The sequence below is a fragment of the Fomitiporia mediterranea genome (genome assembly GCF_000271605.1).
Source record: "Fomitiporia mediterranea MF3/22 unplaced genomic scaffold FOMMEscaffold_5, whole genome shotgun sequence".
Taxonomy (NCBI): domain Eukaryota; kingdom Fungi; phylum Basidiomycota; class Agaricomycetes; order Hymenochaetales; family Hymenochaetaceae; genus Fomitiporia; species Fomitiporia mediterranea.
The window spans coordinates 778,606-795,774 of record NW_006760390.1 but is presented as its reverse complement, the minus strand read 5'-3'; the positions used below and the strand labels follow the sequence as shown (position 1 = coordinate 795,774).

General features: G+C 48.0%; 5 protein-coding genes across 5 annotated transcripts; 3 read left to right on the top strand and 2 right to left on the bottom strand.

Annotated features, from left to right (window-relative positions):
• Positions 1 to 146: 146 nt before the first annotated feature.
• FOMMEDRAFT_120792 (P-loop containing nucleoside triphosphate hydrolase protein) lies at positions 147 to 1,874 on the top strand. The gene is made up of 9 exons (XM_007265195.1): positions 147 to 209; positions 262 to 373; positions 427 to 533; positions 591 to 692; positions 751 to 946; positions 1,004 to 1,296; positions 1,365 to 1,398; positions 1,461 to 1,547; positions 1,608 to 1,874. The coding sequence occupies exons 1-9, from the start codon at positions 154 to 156 to the stop codon at positions 1,635 to 1,637; spliced, it is 1,017 nt and encodes a 338-aa protein (XP_007265257.1). The 5' UTR covers positions 147 to 153; the 3' UTR covers positions 1,638 to 1,874.
• Positions 1,875 to 9,151: 7,277 nt separating this feature from the next.
• FOMMEDRAFT_154759 (uncharacterized protein) lies at positions 9,152 to 10,501 on the bottom strand (the record flags this gene model as incomplete). Its single annotated transcript, XM_007265194.1, has 6 exons — positions 9,152 to 9,177; positions 9,229 to 9,606; positions 9,664 to 9,762; positions 9,830 to 10,048; positions 10,136 to 10,145; positions 10,208 to 10,501. The coding sequence occupies 6 exons, from the start codon at positions 10,499 to 10,501 to the stop codon at positions 9,152 to 9,154; spliced, it is 1,026 nt and encodes a 341-aa protein (XP_007265256.1).
• A 1,710-nt stretch (positions 10,502 to 12,211) lies between these two features.
• On the top strand, positions 12,212 to 12,445 carry FOMMEDRAFT_154757 (uncharacterized protein; the record flags this gene model as incomplete). The annotated part of the gene is made up of 2 exons (XM_007265193.1): positions 12,212 to 12,268; positions 12,326 to 12,445. The coding sequence occupies 2 exons, from the start codon at positions 12,212 to 12,214 to the stop codon at positions 12,443 to 12,445; spliced, it is 177 nt and encodes a 58-aa protein (XP_007265255.1).
• A 1,256-nt stretch (positions 12,446 to 13,701) lies between these two features.
• Positions 13,702 to 16,165, top strand: FOMMEDRAFT_167002 (uncharacterized protein; the record flags this gene model as incomplete). Its single annotated transcript, XM_007265192.1, has 7 exons — positions 13,702 to 13,888; positions 13,980 to 14,236; positions 14,293 to 14,522; positions 14,582 to 15,713; positions 15,766 to 15,822; positions 15,885 to 16,040; positions 16,100 to 16,165. The coding sequence occupies exons 4-7, from the start codon at positions 15,537 to 15,539 to the stop codon at positions 16,163 to 16,165; spliced, it is 456 nt and encodes a 151-aa protein (XP_007265254.1). The 5' UTR covers positions 13,702 to 13,888; positions 13,980 to 14,236; positions 14,293 to 14,522; positions 14,582 to 15,536.
• A 189-nt stretch (positions 16,166 to 16,354) lies between these two features.
• Positions 16,355 to 17,165, bottom strand: FOMMEDRAFT_154753 (uncharacterized protein; the record flags this gene model as incomplete). Its single annotated transcript, XM_007265191.1, has 5 exons — positions 16,355 to 16,435; positions 16,590 to 16,616; positions 16,673 to 16,825; positions 16,883 to 16,939; positions 16,995 to 17,165. 5 exons carry the CDS (start codon positions 17,163 to 17,165, stop codon positions 16,355 to 16,357), a joined length of 489 nt encoding a protein of 162 aa, XP_007265253.1.
• Positions 17,166 to 17,169: the final 4 nt, after the last annotated feature.

Here is a 17,169-nt window from a genome sequence, read left to right as displayed (position 1 = left end):
ATGCATGACTAGTGCTTTCGAACCTTGGACGACGCAATCGTACCCGAAATAATTTAAAGGATGACATCCTGAGGCAAGTACGCCAATCACGAGCGTACTTTTTTTTCATGATCGCGTAAACAAACGTCAACAACGCGTCTCCTCCCATCCACCATGGCTATTTCCAGAGGTAAACAAGCCGCAAATGAAATTCCATACGAACTACCTTGGTACGTCTCGAAGAGTTTGCATAGAATGTTTGCGCTGATAGTCTGGTTGCAGGGTGGAGAAGTACCGACCTCAAACACTGGACGACGTTGTCGGAAACTCTGAGACCATCGAACGTCTCAAGGTCATTGCGAGGGATGGCAATTGCCCACATATCATTATTTCCGTGCGTGTTGCTGAAGTAGGTGCATAACCAGTCTCTGAACGTGCTGTCTGCAGGGACTTCCTGGTATCGGAAAGACAACAAGCATTCACTGTCTCGCTCACCAGATGCTTGGCGAAGCCTATAAGGATGGTGTGCTGGAGTTGAACGCCTCGGATGAACGGTGGGCCATCCACTATTCAACGCCATTGTACTATCTTTCTAACTTATTTATATCAAGAGGGATCGATGTCGTTCGTAACAAAATAAAGGCGTTCGCTCAGAAAAAGGTCACCCTTCCACCTGGGAGACATAAAATCGTCATTCTTGATGAAGCGGATAGGTGAGGAGGCCAATCCACTACTCAATTCAAATCCCTCGGAAGCTGACCTACAACCTAGCATGACATCTGGAGCCCAACAAGCCCTCCGACGAACTATGGAAATCTACTCAAACACAACGCGATTCGCCTTAGCATGCAACATGTCCAACAAAATTATTGAACCTATTCAATCCCGTTGTGCAATTCTCCGATATGCAAAGCTACGCGATCAAGAAATATTAAAGCGATTGCTAGAAATTTGCGAGATGGAGCAGGTATGCTTTCTGATTTTCATCCACACTTAGCAACGCTTTTAAAATTATACGACACAGGTACAATACAACGATGATGGGTTAACAGCCCTCATATTCACTTCTGAAGGAGACATGCGACAAGCCATCAACAACCTACAGTCGACACATTCTGGTTTCGGGTTCGTTTCAGGCGACAACGTCTTCAAAGTCTGCGACCAACCACATCCTATCTTAGTACAAGCTATGATAAGGGCTTGCATGAAAGGCGATATAAATACTACGATGGAGAAACTTACTGAGCTTTGGGATCAAGGGTATAGTGCTGTGGATATAGTTGTGACTATCTTTCGCGTGGTAAAGACCTTTGATGAGTGCGTCGTGCTTCTTGTTCTCAAGCCTACGAGTTAATTCCATTTCTTGTTCGTTCGATGCGGTACAGACTTCCAGAATACACCAAGCTTGAATACATCAAGGTATGTGGCTCTTGAAAATAAATTACTTTCTGCGAACGATGGTATTGACGGACGCATATTAGGAAATTGGATTTACTCACATGCGAATATTGGAAGGCGTAGGCACTTTGGTCCAGCTTGGTGGTTTGGCTGCTCGTCTCTGCAAAATGGTGCGAAACACCTCACCTATCCAGAGATTAAATAGTTGTACTGATTTGTCTATCTCACAGAACATGAATCCTGAACTTTTCAAGCTGTAGCCTTCTGATGTGGAATTACATGATATGATTGTGATGTAGTCGAAACGACGATAATACTATAATACAAACGAATATTCCAGGAGTTTTGAACAAGAGATACAAGAAAAATTTGCAAACATATGTGATCATAAAATAACGCGCAAAACTAATTTCCGAATCCTGATTTTTCGACTAAAAGCAACCAAATAGATTCCGACATAAGTTGCAAACACCGCGGACAAGCCAATAAACGGTAGACTTAAGATAGTGAGGGGTTAATGGTATATAAAACACGAAAGAGGGCACGAGTTACGCACTTTTGTTACTGTGAATAGCCTCTTCGAAAAGCCTTCACGTCTATGCATATCCAACTGGCGCATTTCTTCCAAAACGCTGAAGTCCACGCAGTCTTTTGAAGTCCCGATTGTATCATAGGGATGGAAGAATCGCACTTCCGTGCCTTCATTTATCTAGCAGGATCAGAGTTAGGTGGAATGCAAGACGTACAGTGTGACAAAATTGGCCTACCGTTTGTAAATGTTTTGAATCAAAGTATTGATCATCTCTGCGATTATCGAACGTTTTCTGAAGTATTCGCTTGTGAGCGAGATCGGTACAAAGTCAAAGCGACCGAATCGCACCATTGCCCATTCAGGCCCAACAACAAACGCATGTCGCGGAAATCTCAAATCCCTCCGAAAGGAATCGTCAACCGGATAGTGCGCATAGCGTCCTTGAGTCTCCTGGAACGTGACGGAGAGGTGGGCAGTTTGAGGACGAACAGGAGTAATGAGGGTGGCTGACGGAGTCATTTTTACGTATCGACTGAAAGTAATGAAGACAGGGAACGCGAGGAAGGACGAAAAAATGAGGAATGCAAGAGGAATAAGTCGATTGGAAGAGAGAACCGCTTCATGCAGACTGAGGGAGGGAGAGAAAGACGGAGACGGAGAGGTGAGGATGGTATGAGCATTATAACTTCAGGGAACAACAATGAATGAATTTACCATTATCAAAATACATTAAACAATTTCAACATGCGAATCTGCAGGCTCGAAGTATGTAAAAAAGAAGGTCTTTACAGGGAGGAGTGACAAAATGCGGTGAGAGAGAAGTGATTGATAGAAGGACCTCTCAAATGGTAGGCTGGACTAAAACTGTGGTGGAAAACCTGCAGCAAGCAGGAGAAAACCGATCCACAGAAACCATACCTATAGTGAAGCTATCTACTGCAAAAACAGAGATGAAATAGACTGAGAGACAGAACAGCAGCCTTATCCATGATCTACAGGATAGTGAGCATACATACAACGTAGAATGTCTTTATAATTAGAAGAAAAGAACTTAGCGTCTAGCCAACAATCTAGCCTTTGTGGATGGTCCTTGGTCCGATTGCGAAAACGTTGTATGTGGTCATCAAAGAGGATTCCCGGGCATCTAGTTATCCGGTGAAGAGGCGTGTCCTTGCTGTGGCAGAGCGGACATTCCTTAGAGTGGGTCACGTTCCATTGATATGAAAAGGAACGTGTGTTGCACGTTCTAGTTTGTAAGCGAAGGTGTAGAACCTGTGCCTGTCGGGGGAGCATAGACCGGAGAGGGAATTGCGGCTTGCGGGTTGCCCCATGGGACTGTTCTGCCCATAGCTGATCTGAGTCTGTTAGGGCATGACTGCGGACGCCACGTAAGGATGATCGATTGCTGTTCACAGTGTTAGTTGCCTTGAATCTGGGCATGATTGCCCGACGTGTCCATATCAGTGTGATTTGTCGCTCGTTTGCGAGGGACGACACATCTCGCGTCAGTTCAGTGGACTCGTTTAAAGTTAAGAGATGTTCGAGGGCTAACTTCCAGTTCGTGGCGATCGTGGAATGGGGCGGGAGGTCATTCATGACCCTACTCATCGTATAAAGGACAGCCTGTGTGTGACAGATGTTCTCTGGGTGTTGTACTGTGAAACACTGTGTATGAGTTTTGACCGTGGCCGTCTGCGATTCCGGGTCATATCGGATCTGCACAGTGTCTGGCGAGTAGAGTACTCGGGCCATTTCGACAGGTTTTAGATTATCTTTGATGAGTGAGGGAGACATGGGAACATGCACCTTTGCGGCAATTATCATCTGATTTGTTGAATCGAGATGATGAATTGCCTGATTTGGGATTTCGCTTGGTAGTACCCGGCGTGCGGTTTGGCCCTGTATGGCAGGACATTTGTGCTTCCGTAGGTCCCTGAACGAGAAGTGGCAATGTGTGCACTTGCGTAGGGGGGATTCCATCCTCGCGCAATTATGTTTGTTGAAGTTCGCAGGGGTAAGGAATCGTTCACAGTTGGAGCATTGTTTTGACGCGATAATTGGTCTTCGATAGCTCGGGACGTTCGTCATCGGGGTTTCTGAATGAGACGCATAGAGAATAGGGGCTAGCATATGTGGGTACGCTCGTCGTCTTGCGTGGAAGCAGCGAGATAATCGCCTAATGAACAGGGGAAGGGGGGGTACCGAGAGGGTTTTCTCCATGTCTGCAACGAGAGTTGGTTTCGGGAAGGTGCCGATGATCCTCAGGAACATGTTTTGGATCTTGACGAGTGGGCTGAGTTGGTGTTCGAGAGGATTCAGCCAGGTCTCGGCTGTATACGTCATGGTGCTCCGAACGATGTTGAAGTACGCAAGGCGTGCCTGGTAGGGGCGCATGCTGCGTGTTCGTTGTATGATGTGGCTCGTCATTGTGGTTAGTTTCGAGGCCTTTTGTGCAACCTTGGCAATCTGGTCAGCAGGCGAAAGGTCGGATCGTAGACTGTAGCCAAGCCATGTAGCTTTGGTTTTGACGTGAACGATCTGGTCCTGAACAGGGAGAGTCCATGCTGTATTAGAATGGAACTGGATTGCATCAATCTGTGGGTCGAGTTGGAGTCCGATGTCGTGAAGACGGTTTTTGAGGAAACGGAGAAAAACGTTGACTTGTGACGTCAGTGATTTCCTGCTCGCACCGTAAAAGACGAACGCCCAGTCGTCAAGGTAGGTCCGGATGAAGATGCCAGGGAATTGAGTTTTGATTGTGTTGATGATGTGGTACGTGGCAATCGTTGCCAGGACGGGGGAAATGGGGGAGCCCTAGGGTATTCCAACATTCGGGCGGTGTCTCAGGGGTCCTGATTGGCGGTTGAAGTGGAGTAGATACTCTCTATCGACTACAAGAGCTCGGACCATGTTTATTAATCGAGGAGAAGCATCGAGAGAGTGTAGGTTTTCTCGTAGTTGATCTAGAGGGATATTGTCAAAAAATCCCTGGATATCAACGAAAAGTGCGAGAGGGCATGCATGAGACTGTTCTCGTGTGTTTTTGATGTTCTTCCTGACGAAGGCGTGTAGATCGTATATCGCGTCCGCTGTAGAGAGATGCTTCCTTCCGCCGTATATCTCCTTCGGGAACGCCGGGTGGGTCTCCATTATTGTCGTGCACTTTTCAGCGTATATCTTAGCAATTGCCTTTGTGAAGGTTTCTTCAACTGAAATAGGCCGATACGCTCGAGGCGAGTCAAGTGCTCGGTCCTTCATTTTCGATATGATTGACACTTGTGTATGCCTGAGTGGAGTAGGAATATATTCCAGATCTTGTATCCGTTGTAGTACGTTGGCAAACATATGATCAAACGTATAGCACAGTGCTTCTGTGGGTGTACGAGTGAGTCCGGATATGCCAGGCGAAACAGACTTATCGATTTGGTGTAGAGACTCCATGAATTCTGGGAATGTGAAGTAATCGTCGAGGCCTTCTACTTTGGGATCGTATTGTAGAGGGGCGAAGACTGTTGAGGCCCTGTCTGGAAAGTAGGCCTGTGTGAACTCCTCGTCCATTCCGAGAAAGGTATCTTTGTCGTTGATTTGTGCTATGGGACGCGGGTCCTTGCGTTTGTACCGCCGGGCGGCCGTCCAGAGAGTGCTATGGTTAGACTGATCAGCCTTCGTCAAGTAGTAGTCTTGTTTGTGGTTCAAGATGACTTGTGTTATCGTGGCTGATGACTCGTCGGATAAACCTATGAGCTGTTCTGTAAGGTCGTCGTCCCACCATTCAAACCGGGTACGTGGTCTTGAACTGTCTAAGAAGAATGCGTTGGCTGCCAGCGTGAAGATGTTCTCGAAAAACCTGTCTAAGTCCAGTTTTGTGTTTAATGGGTGATCAAGCATAAAAGGAGGGAGAATTTGGGCAAACTTCTCGATCCACGCCCCTGTATGTCGTTCCTTTATTACTGGGGGAAGACACCTCCGTGGTGGGTTATGTGTGCTGATTGCAATTACTGAGTGGTCGTGATGTCTGGACGCGAAGATATCGCAGGACACTGCTGGGTGGTTTGTGAATACCACGTCGGGGGAAGACGTTGACTCTCCGAATTTGTATGTGAACGGTAGGGAGGATGATGGGATGAGGAGACCGTGCTCGACCAGCCATTCAAACCATGGCACTGCATATGTGGCAAATATGTCTGCGTGGGGAGTGTTGTCAAAGATCGGATGTCGTCTATTGATATCGCCTATCATCAAAAAGTTGTCCGGCAGGTCGAGGTGATGTATGAACGTTTCATCCTCGGTCATGGGTCGTCTCGCTACTCCGCGTAAGTACACATTGAGGATTGTCTGGGTGTCGTAGCGGATTGTGAAGATATTGTTACTGCGAGAGAGTCGACTGACAATATCTACGACGACATGGTTGCGAATGAGGAACGCGACATCCGGTTTCTCACATTGCGGTAGTAAGTGGTAGTAGTTCGGTACCGCTGGAACAATAGGATATGATTTTAGCCCAGCTCTGGTCTTGACGGACGTTTTCGCAATCGGAGGGTCTTGTAAGGCTATGATCACTGGCTGGACGCTGTGAAGTTCAAGAATATGAATGAGCATATATAACGTGGAAGAACTGCGATTGCAGTTGAAAGAAATAATAGGGGAGAAAGGGGACGTAGGAGGCAGGTTAATGTTATAGAAAAAACTGTTCATTTAGTGGTTGGTCTTGGTACGTTTATTGGCGGGGCCGGTCTCGTATTCAACACCCTCAAGCATTTCTTCTTGTTGGGTGACGTATGATAGTTCCGACTCTCCGTCGCTATTCTGGTTGTCCATCAGTTCGTCCTGATCCTGTATGAAACCGCGGGCGGGTTCCGGCGTTGCTGCTACAAAGCGTGAGGCCTGTACCTGTTGTGCAATGCGGCGTTCCGCTGCTTCTTGTGAAATCGTCACCTGTGGAATGTCGGCGATCTGTTGTATTGCGAGTATGCTTTCGCGATTGCGGAGGATGGATGCTCTGGCCCATCGCGGTTGGCTTTTGCATTCTTGGTCAACGGCAGAGTGTTTGCCGAAGCAATTCGGGCATCTGTAGTGGTGTTTGCAGATGGGCTCGTGCTTGCACTCGGTGCACTTGGTGTGTTTGTGTGCAGAGGCAGCGTGGGTGCCGTTGCAGTACGGGCACCGTAGTTGTCTGCGGCATGTATTGATGTTGTGGCCGAAGCTCCAGCATCTCGTGCATTGTACGGCGCCTGACCGGGATCGCCCTTCTTCCAGACGGCGTTTCTCGCCGAACATCCATACATAGGCGTTGACGCGGGTGTCTATGAATTGTTTTATTCCGTCAGTTCGAGACATAAGCAACGGTACTTGTACTCCGCAGAATTCTCGTTCTGCGAGTTTATCCGCTGGGGCAGCGAAACGAGTTGGGTAAGCCAGGACAGTTGGCTCGAATTGGTAGTTCTGTTGAACTTCGTCCCATAACTGTGCAGGTGTGTATATTTGCTGCGTCTCGTAGTCGCGGACACGGACGTTCGGAATGAAGAGGTTGAACACCTCGGTGCGGAGGGGTTGGACCGTGAATGTGGTTTCGTATACATCGGATACGGAACGGGCGATTTCCTGTGCGTTTGCAGCAGTCGTTGCAGGGAAATCCAGGCTGAGTGTTTTGCCGTCGAGTGAGAAATGGCCTCCAGAGAGGTTGGCTTTGCAATGCGTCCACAAGAACTGGCGTAGATCTTTGACGATCTTCGGGGGAACCGGAATGGGGTTCACTGCGGTCTCCGTGCGAAGGAGGATCTTCCTGTCGCGGAAGGTACGTTGTGGTGCTGGGGGGGCCTTTTTTGTCGTCTTTGCCAGAGGGGCCTTGTGGGGCCGAGTTGGAAGTACGATAGTCTTCTTCGAAGGGGCTTCGGCAGCAGCAGTCTGGGCAAAGGTCCTTTGGTTGCCTCGTGGTGTCTCCGTGGTGACAGCTGTTTGCTGTTGTTGTAACATGGGTGGACGAGGCGTCGACTCTCCCTTCTGGAGGGCTTCGACGGATTTGGCCAGCTTGTTTACGGCGGTGATGATATCAGCTAGAGATCCGTCGGTTGGGATTCCGTGTGTTTGCCCAACTGGGGGGCTAATCGTCGGCAGGCCTGACGCAGTGCCGGTCATCATGGCAAGTTGTACCTGGGAGGACGTTGCAGCTGCGTGTTCAGGGCGGTTAGTGTAGAAACCGTTGTCCCATGCTTTGCGAAGGGCATCAGCAACCGTCTTCTTCGGGTCGTGTTGTGAGATGTTGGCCAGGAGTTCGGCAAGGTTAGCGACTTTGCCCGTTAGTGCGCCGAAATTGAAGAAGATTCGGCACATTTCATCCGTTGAGGTTTCGTCCGAAATGGGAGGCGTGAAGTGATCCTCGGCCTCGAGGATGGCATCAGCCAGGCCGTTCGCATATTCGCGAACCGCAAGAAGGCCGCTTATAGCGGCCTTGCGGTGGGGGTGTGGGATAGGTGCAACAGCAGCCTGTACTGCCTCATGCCTTTCCTGATGGCCCGTTACCGTGCGTGGGTCGTCAGTGAGGATGTCGACGTGGGGTGTGGTTTCGTCCATTTCCTCAGACCAGCTGAGGCGGCGAGTGGGCGTCGGAAGAGGCGTTTCGGGCGCCGGGCTGGATGGCTGAATGTCAACTGGTTCAGGGTTAGGGACTTGCGTCTGTGCAGGGGTATCGCCAGTAGCTAGGAGTGCTTTGGCGACGATTTCTCCACACTTTACAGGGGAGAGGAGAGCATCTGCGTGCTTGACCCTGAAGTGGTCTACGCAGAGGTTCAAGGAGACCGCCTTAAAACATATGGGGCAGTCGAAGGTAGCGTGTACACCGAGTAGGTGCATCTGGCGAATGTGGGAGATGGGGCCTGAGACGAACTCGTCGCACAGGCGGCACTTGGAGTTTCTCGACGCTGTCGAGAGTAGTGACTCGGTTTTCGAGTAGAATAGGGCCATTAGCTGGTCCTGGGCAGTGGTTTTGGAGTAAGGTGAGGGGACGGCAGGAGGACGCTTAACGCGAACTGCCATAGCTAGATGATGGTGGTTGGAGAGAAAGAATGAATTGAAGACAAGCGAGGAGGGCGTTGTCCGTTTTGAGCACCGTCTCGATCGTCAGTAACAAGCGGCACGCGTCTGCGAATCCAGGGGTGGATCATCTCTTGTCGAATCTGCTTCCGTTAAGTCCTCCAATATCCCGCTGGTTACTCGCAGAGATCTTCAACATCCTGAAACTTGAATTTAGCATTGACCAGGTCCAGCTGCGCCTATGTTATCCAATTAGAGGTGAGCTAAGGCGAGAGCAACCGCGGACGTACCTGTCTCGTTCCCCTTGATTATTTCTGATACTGCAGCTTCCACGCCATGCCTCGTCCACCTCACTTCTCTCGCTTCACTGCAACGCCCAGAGTACCAGACACGGCTTCCATGCAATGCGCAGGACAAGGGACGACGATGACCAGTGTGCGGGTCTATCCTTCGGTAGGCATGCTGAACGAGACGGGCACATGCCGCACATCTTGCAGAGTGTCTGATCACGAAGTTTTCCGTCCGATCTGAATGCTGCTTGGCTCTAAGATGCCCTTCATCTTCGAAAGTATACCCTGCCTCGTACCAAAGTTGTAACGACGCAATGGTGTCGTCTATGGGATTCGTCTCTCGTCGTGTCTCAATAATTCGGCTTTCCTCGTCAAATGCTTAATATTCCTCGCTGGTGTGCATCTGTCTGTGCCAGACTATCTCTGAGCGGTTACCTGAACCACCTCCAAGCTTCTCCGAGCTTCTCAAATATCCACTCGAGAACCGAGGAAGGAAACCTCGTCGATTTACCTTACAACAATGACTGTGATGACCTAATATGGAAGGTGAGTCAGCCACCGTATTGATGAGTCGCGCAGGACACGTACACTCTCTAAATACCTTTCTTAGATACCAACATGTCGCTCAACCAAAGCCCTCTAATGCATTTGTTTCTCCTCTGCGAATGAGGTAGATATGCCCGCATCAGGTTGCCATGTGTCAAGATCAACTCTTGCAAGAGACAAGGAGCCAACTTGAACAGAGATGCCTTCAAGACCCTCAAGCCATCAAACAACGCAAGACCAAGTCGAAATGAAGCAGCAGAAACGTGGAGAGAATCTGCACAAGTGTCAAGTCAAACCAAGTCAAGACTGTCAAATTTATCAGCATTTTAGAAGAAAGAACAAGAGAAAATCGACTCTTTACCTGGAGAACCCTATGATCTCAAGACGCCTCCGACATTGAGACTCAAGTTCAAATTCTGAAATCTTCCCCAACAAATAACACGAATGTGGAATAAATCCATGTCTCCCTATCTGCCAGCAATCCAAGGGATCGGGCAATTGTCTTTGTGTATGACGGATCGCAGACGCCAGGTCCTCGCAATGTGTAGTTCGTCCCCTCACGAGAAAACCAAGATGAAACCTCAAAGCAGCATCCTTCACCGTTGCTGAACATTGGGATAACCTCGAGGCTACCTCCCACCCGGACTATGTAGCCAGATCTCGTTTTCGGCAAGCAGAGCTCACCTTGCTGATGCCGCTCCGAATCGCCAAATCCTGTTCCCCCCATAACCGATTTCTCCCTTTCCTCCTGTCGACTTATCTCCCCTCTCTCACTCCAGTTCGGCACCCGGGCTCTGTGGTGACAAAAGGGATTGACAAGAACGAGCCATATTGCAGATGAGAGTTAACGTTTGTCGATTCAAGGCAGGACGCGAGTCTCAGTCAGCCCTCGGAATCTGCCAGCCACTCGCTTAGGACGAGGTCTCTCGAGCGTGTCACCGTTCCAACGAGCCATCCACCTTCTCTCCTACCTCTATTCGAGCTGTCGATGTTAGTCGGTGTTGGGAAATTGAAGTCCTCCTATATACCCTTTTTTTCGCGATTTTTGGGAGCGTGCCCGCAGTTTCATGGAAGGGTGCCGCAAACTCGGCAAGAACGCAGTAACACTCGGCCCTCGTCACGCAGCAATTTCTTCATGACACCCTATAGTCCACGACCTTGCTCCCCAAAAATACCAAGAAAATCTCGGAATTACACAAATACGCAATTGTTGCAGTTTGCGAACAGATTGCAGCTGTGTGCTTACTGGTTGCGGCAAAGCATCATCTGGCAGGTCGGCATCCTACTTTCGATCACACAATTCGTCAAGTCGCATATGTTGTCCAAATCAGCCAACGAATTTCTACACTCAGAAGCCCACAGGTAGCTGAGTTTTGCCTCCTTTCTTCCAGGACTTATCCTTATTTCAGGATGCATAAAACTACAGAACGACCTCCGCTTGCTTGTGGCTGAGCAAGTTACATTAACCGTTGAAAGGTAAAGCGAGAACTGGCTTCATAGGATGGTGGTGCATATGACTATGGGACGTCGTTGAACTTCCAAACGATAGAACTGGACCACATGTTTGGTGCGCTACTGGTATTGTGGAAGGATGTCATGAACTGTTTTCCCTGGGCCTCTTCCAAATTTCTCCAGAAGCTCTGAAAGGTGCATGGTAGTGAGCCGACGAATCGACAGCATTATCGTTCTTTAGTTGATCAACCTGCAATTTTCCAACTGCGTCCGGAGGGGATATAATAGGACGAGAATGTTCATCATGCTCCAATGCAGTCTCACCATCTCCTTGTACATGAATTCCAACGCGAATTATTTAGCACAAGGTAGCTAAATAATCTAATCGAATGCACATACTATCCTGTCCGCCTGGCTCAAAGATCTTGCCTCCCTTCGCTTTCATAACTTATTCCTCAGTTCGAGAAGCTAACTTGACAGTACAAGCAATGTCTCCTGCATATACTGAAATCAGTATATTCCCCTGCCAAGGTCCAGGGAGCAAAAAATTAGAAAGTGTTGCGAGGCGCTAGAAGTAAGCATTGATAACTCTATTCAGAGACGAAATGCAGAAAGAGTTTGCTGAACACTCACACCAAGAAGCTGTCACTCAGGTCAATGACAACACTTGGTTGTATGAACATCACACCTGGACAGAATTCCTCGACGGCTTTCTCACCAAGCGCTTTCGTCCGTGCATGCAGAATATGACACGATTCATCTGAACTAATGGTACTGACACGTATGATCCTCAGTCCGTAAAATTTTACTACCTGTACAGCATTTTCCAGTACCCATCCATTGAATTTCTTCAAGCATCTATGGTATGCCATACACAATCCCCTCAAGGGATACGATTTCATCCCTCCCCGTCCATCAAATGCCAATTTTAATGTTGTATAGCTAATTGGGCTTGCACAGTTTTAGCTGCAAGTGGTGCGCAGGAATGGTCGTTGATCTTGCAGCGATGGCTTTGGCAATGCACAAACCTGCGGGCATTGGTGTCAATGCTGATCCTAAAGAGAGCAGAGCATGCAAGACGTTATTGATATCTACCTAGGAAGCTGGCACCACGTACAATGGCTTTTTGCGACACCTTCCAGAGTTGACAGGAACTTCAGATATTCGATGCCGCCAGCAGTTAATACCGGATGCTGGCGGCTATTCCGAATATGTTTGACGTTATGCATCAATCCATTGGAGGAAGCTGGTCATCGGATTTCAGTCAGGTCCTGGGCATACATGCACACAAGTGTTGCGTGTAGAATGCGTATATATTTTGCGTATTGTTCATCCATCTTGCTCATAAAGTATTTTCATACGTGTACCTTGGTGAGTACAGGAACGGTCTACATTAAAGTATTTGTCTACTTGGATTAATGTACTAGAATCAAAGGGTTAAAAATGAACCTCCAAACATGCACAATGCTGTCTCCAAGACGCATCTATAGTGATGACCTTCTGGAACGCAAACGTTGCATATGTTTCGTCCGCCTCCAGGGACAATGTGCCAATACGTAGTACAATGTTCCGTCAGAGATAAGAGCTGGAACTGCTGACGAAATGTCCAAATAGCACATCCGGATAGTCAGCGTGGTAACTTATTCGTATGGAATAAAGCGTGAGGCTGGTAAGAACACAGCTTAATGCACCTAAAGAGACATTGTCTCAAATGGAATTCATCTGCCAAAACAAGAGAGTTGCTGAAATTCTTCGTATTCCGTTGAAAGGAAACAGTAAGCTCTTCTCCTTATAAGATGTTGAGAGATAAATTTACTCATTTAGCTAGCTGAAATGAGCACAATAGAAACAACTACTGTAGAGGAAACATGCAAGAGGCTCGATAAACGACAATTCCGAAAATTCTCTTATGCACAGAATCCTACATGGCTTGCTGAACCTTTGACGTCCAGATAAGCGCTCATCACACACCGCGCCCAACATGGTTCGACCTGATAGGCATTCAGCAACACGTATGCATCGGAAACATAGGGAGGGAGGGAGGCGTACACAAGGGCTCACTTGTCCGTCTCTCAGGCCATCCTCGCTCTGTCATTTCCCTCCTGCTATCGTCTTCTTGACTTGAAATTTATACTTATTTTCTTTCACATTTTGCACGATAAGTATTATGGACTATCCAGCACCAACGGTGCGTGTTCGCGTGACTTGTAAGCGTTTGTGGTCCTCCTTGAGTGTGGTTTGAGCCCGTCTTCCAAGTCACTTGAGACACGCTCAAGAAATTCCTCCGGCATAAATCACGATAAATTGAGCGTAGCATACGTCAGACCGGAATTTCATGGTAGGGCACCGAGAGAACACGACGGACAAACATCCATGAACAATTAGGTGGGACGAAAGCGGCACCTAAGCGAGAGTGGCACGAACTGGCAGATTCCGAAGACTCGAGAGGACGGCTGACTCGCGTCCTGTCTTGAACCAAATTGCAACCGTGTCGTCCTTCTCTTTGCGTCTGCGTCAATCCATTCAACCGCTTCAAGATCAAAGTGGATGGATAAGGGGGAAATGGGGAACTGGGTCGAGAGGGGAAAGGCGGGATTAATGGAAGAGGGCGGATTTGGATTGATCAGACGATAGGGCTGACATTAGGCATTGATCCGTTAAGGTGCGTCTTGCTCACAAAACTGTTTTCTGGCCACGTCGATGGGCACAGGAGATAGCTTGTAAGTCGACCAAGTATTCAAGCGAGTTGACAGATTTTGCCTTATGGATGGATTTTGATTTACTGAAAGCGAGGTGGAGAGGTCGAACCACACGAGCAGAGTCTCCAGTTCTTTCGTTGACAGGCACAAAACCCATTACTCGTACCGCTGCTTTATTCAAGGAGCTTTTCATGACGTCTTGATCTTGCTTGTCCGCATTGGAGGGGATATCATTCGGAAGAGACAACAATGTCAGAACTCGAGCATGGATTTCGACATCAAAGCCGTTGTTGGACGCTAGGGTTCTTGCGGTGAAGTCATTGCACTTGTCTGCTCCTTGCATCAGGGATACTAATCCCGTTATTAGTCTTCAACTTGATCTTGCTAAGCCATTTCCAACCTCTAGTCTCTTGATGACTTGGCTATTTGAGGGCTCCTCGTTCAGCGATCATGTTCTATCTTTGTTTCTGGGGAAATCGATCTTGACGCAGGCCAACTTGAGGGGATCTCTTCTGCTTGCATATATGGTGTATATGGCTTCACAGAATGCCTGAAGTGTGAGCAAATCATGGTATCTGAGTATGATATTCAGCGGATGTACGTGTCTATTGTCAGAACCCATCAAAACTCTAGCTGACTCACACTTGCCATATTAGGATATTTCTGCCAATGACTCTGCACTGGACACAGTTTCGCTCGATGCCCTTGAACGGGTTTCTGAAGGCTCGGGAGAGTAAGAGAGGAGCTTTGAGGACCAGTAGAATGGCTGTACAATGCAAAACAAGGCGCAGTTCGAAGAAGACACAAGACGTTTCATGAAGAAAGCCAGAGCTGTTGGAAACGGTGGGAGCGCGAAATGCACATGTGCCCCGAGGACGATGTGTCCTTGGTACAAGAGACAACGGGCTTCTGGGAGTGCAGAAAATCTCCAAGCAAGAGGATTTCTAAGGCAAGCAGGCATAGAAATTTGAATTGCAGCAGAATTGCAAGGCACCTCATATTCCACCGATCGAAGGGTTCGTGCGATGGTTGCAATCGTTCTTGTCGTACACTCCGTATGGAAGATTTACCCAGTGGCCTCTAGTGGAAGGAGAAAGGAAGAAGGGAAGGGAGAAGAGTGTGGCAAGGAGAGGATGCAGAATTTCGGAGGTGATGGACAGCAGGTGAGAAACAGAGACCAGTACGTCCGCCGCGATTTTCCGTTGATCGTTCACCTCGATTGTGGAGTCTATCGCTCTACTTGGAGTGTTTTCGATATTTAAACCAATTTTCTAATCAGTTTAAATGAGCCTCGAGGAACTTGCGGGATGCCACAGAATCCAACGGAAGCATATTATACGGGAGATGATTTGCCCCCGGATTTGCAGCTGGTGTCTCGCGATCGAGTCGGTACTCAAAACGGACAACGCCCTCGTCGCTTGGCCTCAATTCATTCTTGACGACCTAGAATGCTTCTACCACCCCAACCTCTCCGTCTCCCCTTTTCTCTCCCTCTTTACGTGCTTGCTTGAAGCGATTTTCTGCCCTGCTTTCCTTTCTTAAGTTCATCTCACATTCTTTCCCTTTGTCCTGGTTGCTCCTGTCTTCTACACTCTATAACGAGACGTAAAAATGACACAACGCGTTACTTCTGCCCCATTCACCCGTCCTCAGCCCTCCCAGCTTGCAATTGAGTTTCAGCAAAGCCAGAAGCGATATGCGACTCGTCCGATAAATCATTTTCCCTGGAAGGATTTCCATTTGAGAATGTCGGGGCATGGATATGTTATTGGGACTGATTGGGCAATGGTGCGAATGGGCTTTCTCCACAAGGTGAAGCAGTTACTGATTAAGGCGTTAGACGACGTTCGATACGCGTACGGAAGACCAATTCTTTGATCGTAAACGCTTGCAGACGGTGTGCTCTGCTATCATATATAATCCTATATCTGAGTATCTAATGACCGGCCATCATACCAGATCGATGAAAACACCGAAGTCCTATACTTTCACCCCTTCGACCCGCTTAACTACTCAAATGATTCTTTGGATTTCAATATCGAAGAGGACACCAGCGATCAGTTAGAGAGGCCTGGACAGGAAGGTGTCCTAAAGAAAATATACGTTGGAACGAAGGTATGGATCTTTCGCCCTGCTGTTTGGTGATGAATTATGCAATTCTGATATACGCGCAGTCTGCACTCTCCCAGATAGAGCTCAAAGCTCGCGGTTTCTTTTATCATCTTTTCGGGCATCCGTAAACCGTCTCTACTGTGTTTTGTCTAGCAAATCCTGTCTAGTCCTTGGCTCATTCCTTTTGTTGACACAAGAAAAGCGAAACATATCTACTACCTGACCCATTAGCCTTGCATAATTGGCATTCATTGTATAATATACAGCTTCGTTCTTGTAAATAGATCGCTATTAGTGGACAAATAACAAACATGTGTTCATCCATACGAGATGTCCGTGCCAAAACAAGCGAAAGGGAGGAGCTCTACCCGCGCAACATATTTGGAGCGAAGGTAATTCTATGATACAGGCGAATATTCCTGGAAGCTTTGAGCAAGAGAAACAAGAAAAATTGCAAACAGATGTGATCATAAATAAGCCCCATACTCTAATCTCTAGACAAATATTTTCTGACTAAAAGCAACCAAATAATTTCCGACAAAACATGCAAACTTCGCGAACGAGCCAATAAACGGCAGACTACGTCGTGAGCAATAAATGACATGTAGAATATGGAAGGAGTACCAGTTACGCACTTTTGTCGCTGTGAACAGCCGCTCCACAAAGCTTTCGTGTCTATGCATATCCAATTGGCGCATCTCTTCCAGGACGTCAAAGTCCACGCCGTCTCTTGAATATCCAAGTGTGTCATAGGGGTGGAAGAATCGCACTTCCGTACCTTCGTTTATCTGGCGGGAATAGAGTTAGACAATATGCCGAACCTCAGCATAACAAAATCGGCATACCGTTTGCAGACATTTTGAATCAAAGAATTGATCATTTCTGCGATTATCGAACGTTGCCTAGAGCATTTACTCGTCAGCTAGATCCACACAGTGTCAAGTGTTCGAGGCGTACCATCACCCAGTCAGGCTCGACGACGAACCCGTGACGCGGAATTTTCAAACCCTTCCAGGGGAATTGGTCGACAGGACGGTGGGTATAGCGCCCTCGAGTCTCCTGGACTGCGATGGCGAGATGGGCAGGCTGGGGACGAACAGGAGGAGTAGGGGTGGCAAACTGTGCCATCATT

Coding starts and splice junctions, on each gene's coding strand:
- FOMMEDRAFT_120792 (XM_007265195.1), top strand. CDS start 154: ATGGCTATTTCCAGAGGTAAACAAGCCGCAAATGAAATTCCATACGAA. Junction 210..261: donor ATTCCATACGAACTACCTTG/GTACGTCTCGAA, acceptor GTCTGGTTGCAG/GGTGGAGAAGTACCGACCTC. Junction 534..590: donor TTGAACGCCTCGGATGAACG/GTGGGCCATCCA, acceptor ATTTATATCAAG/AGGGATCGATGTCGTTCGTA.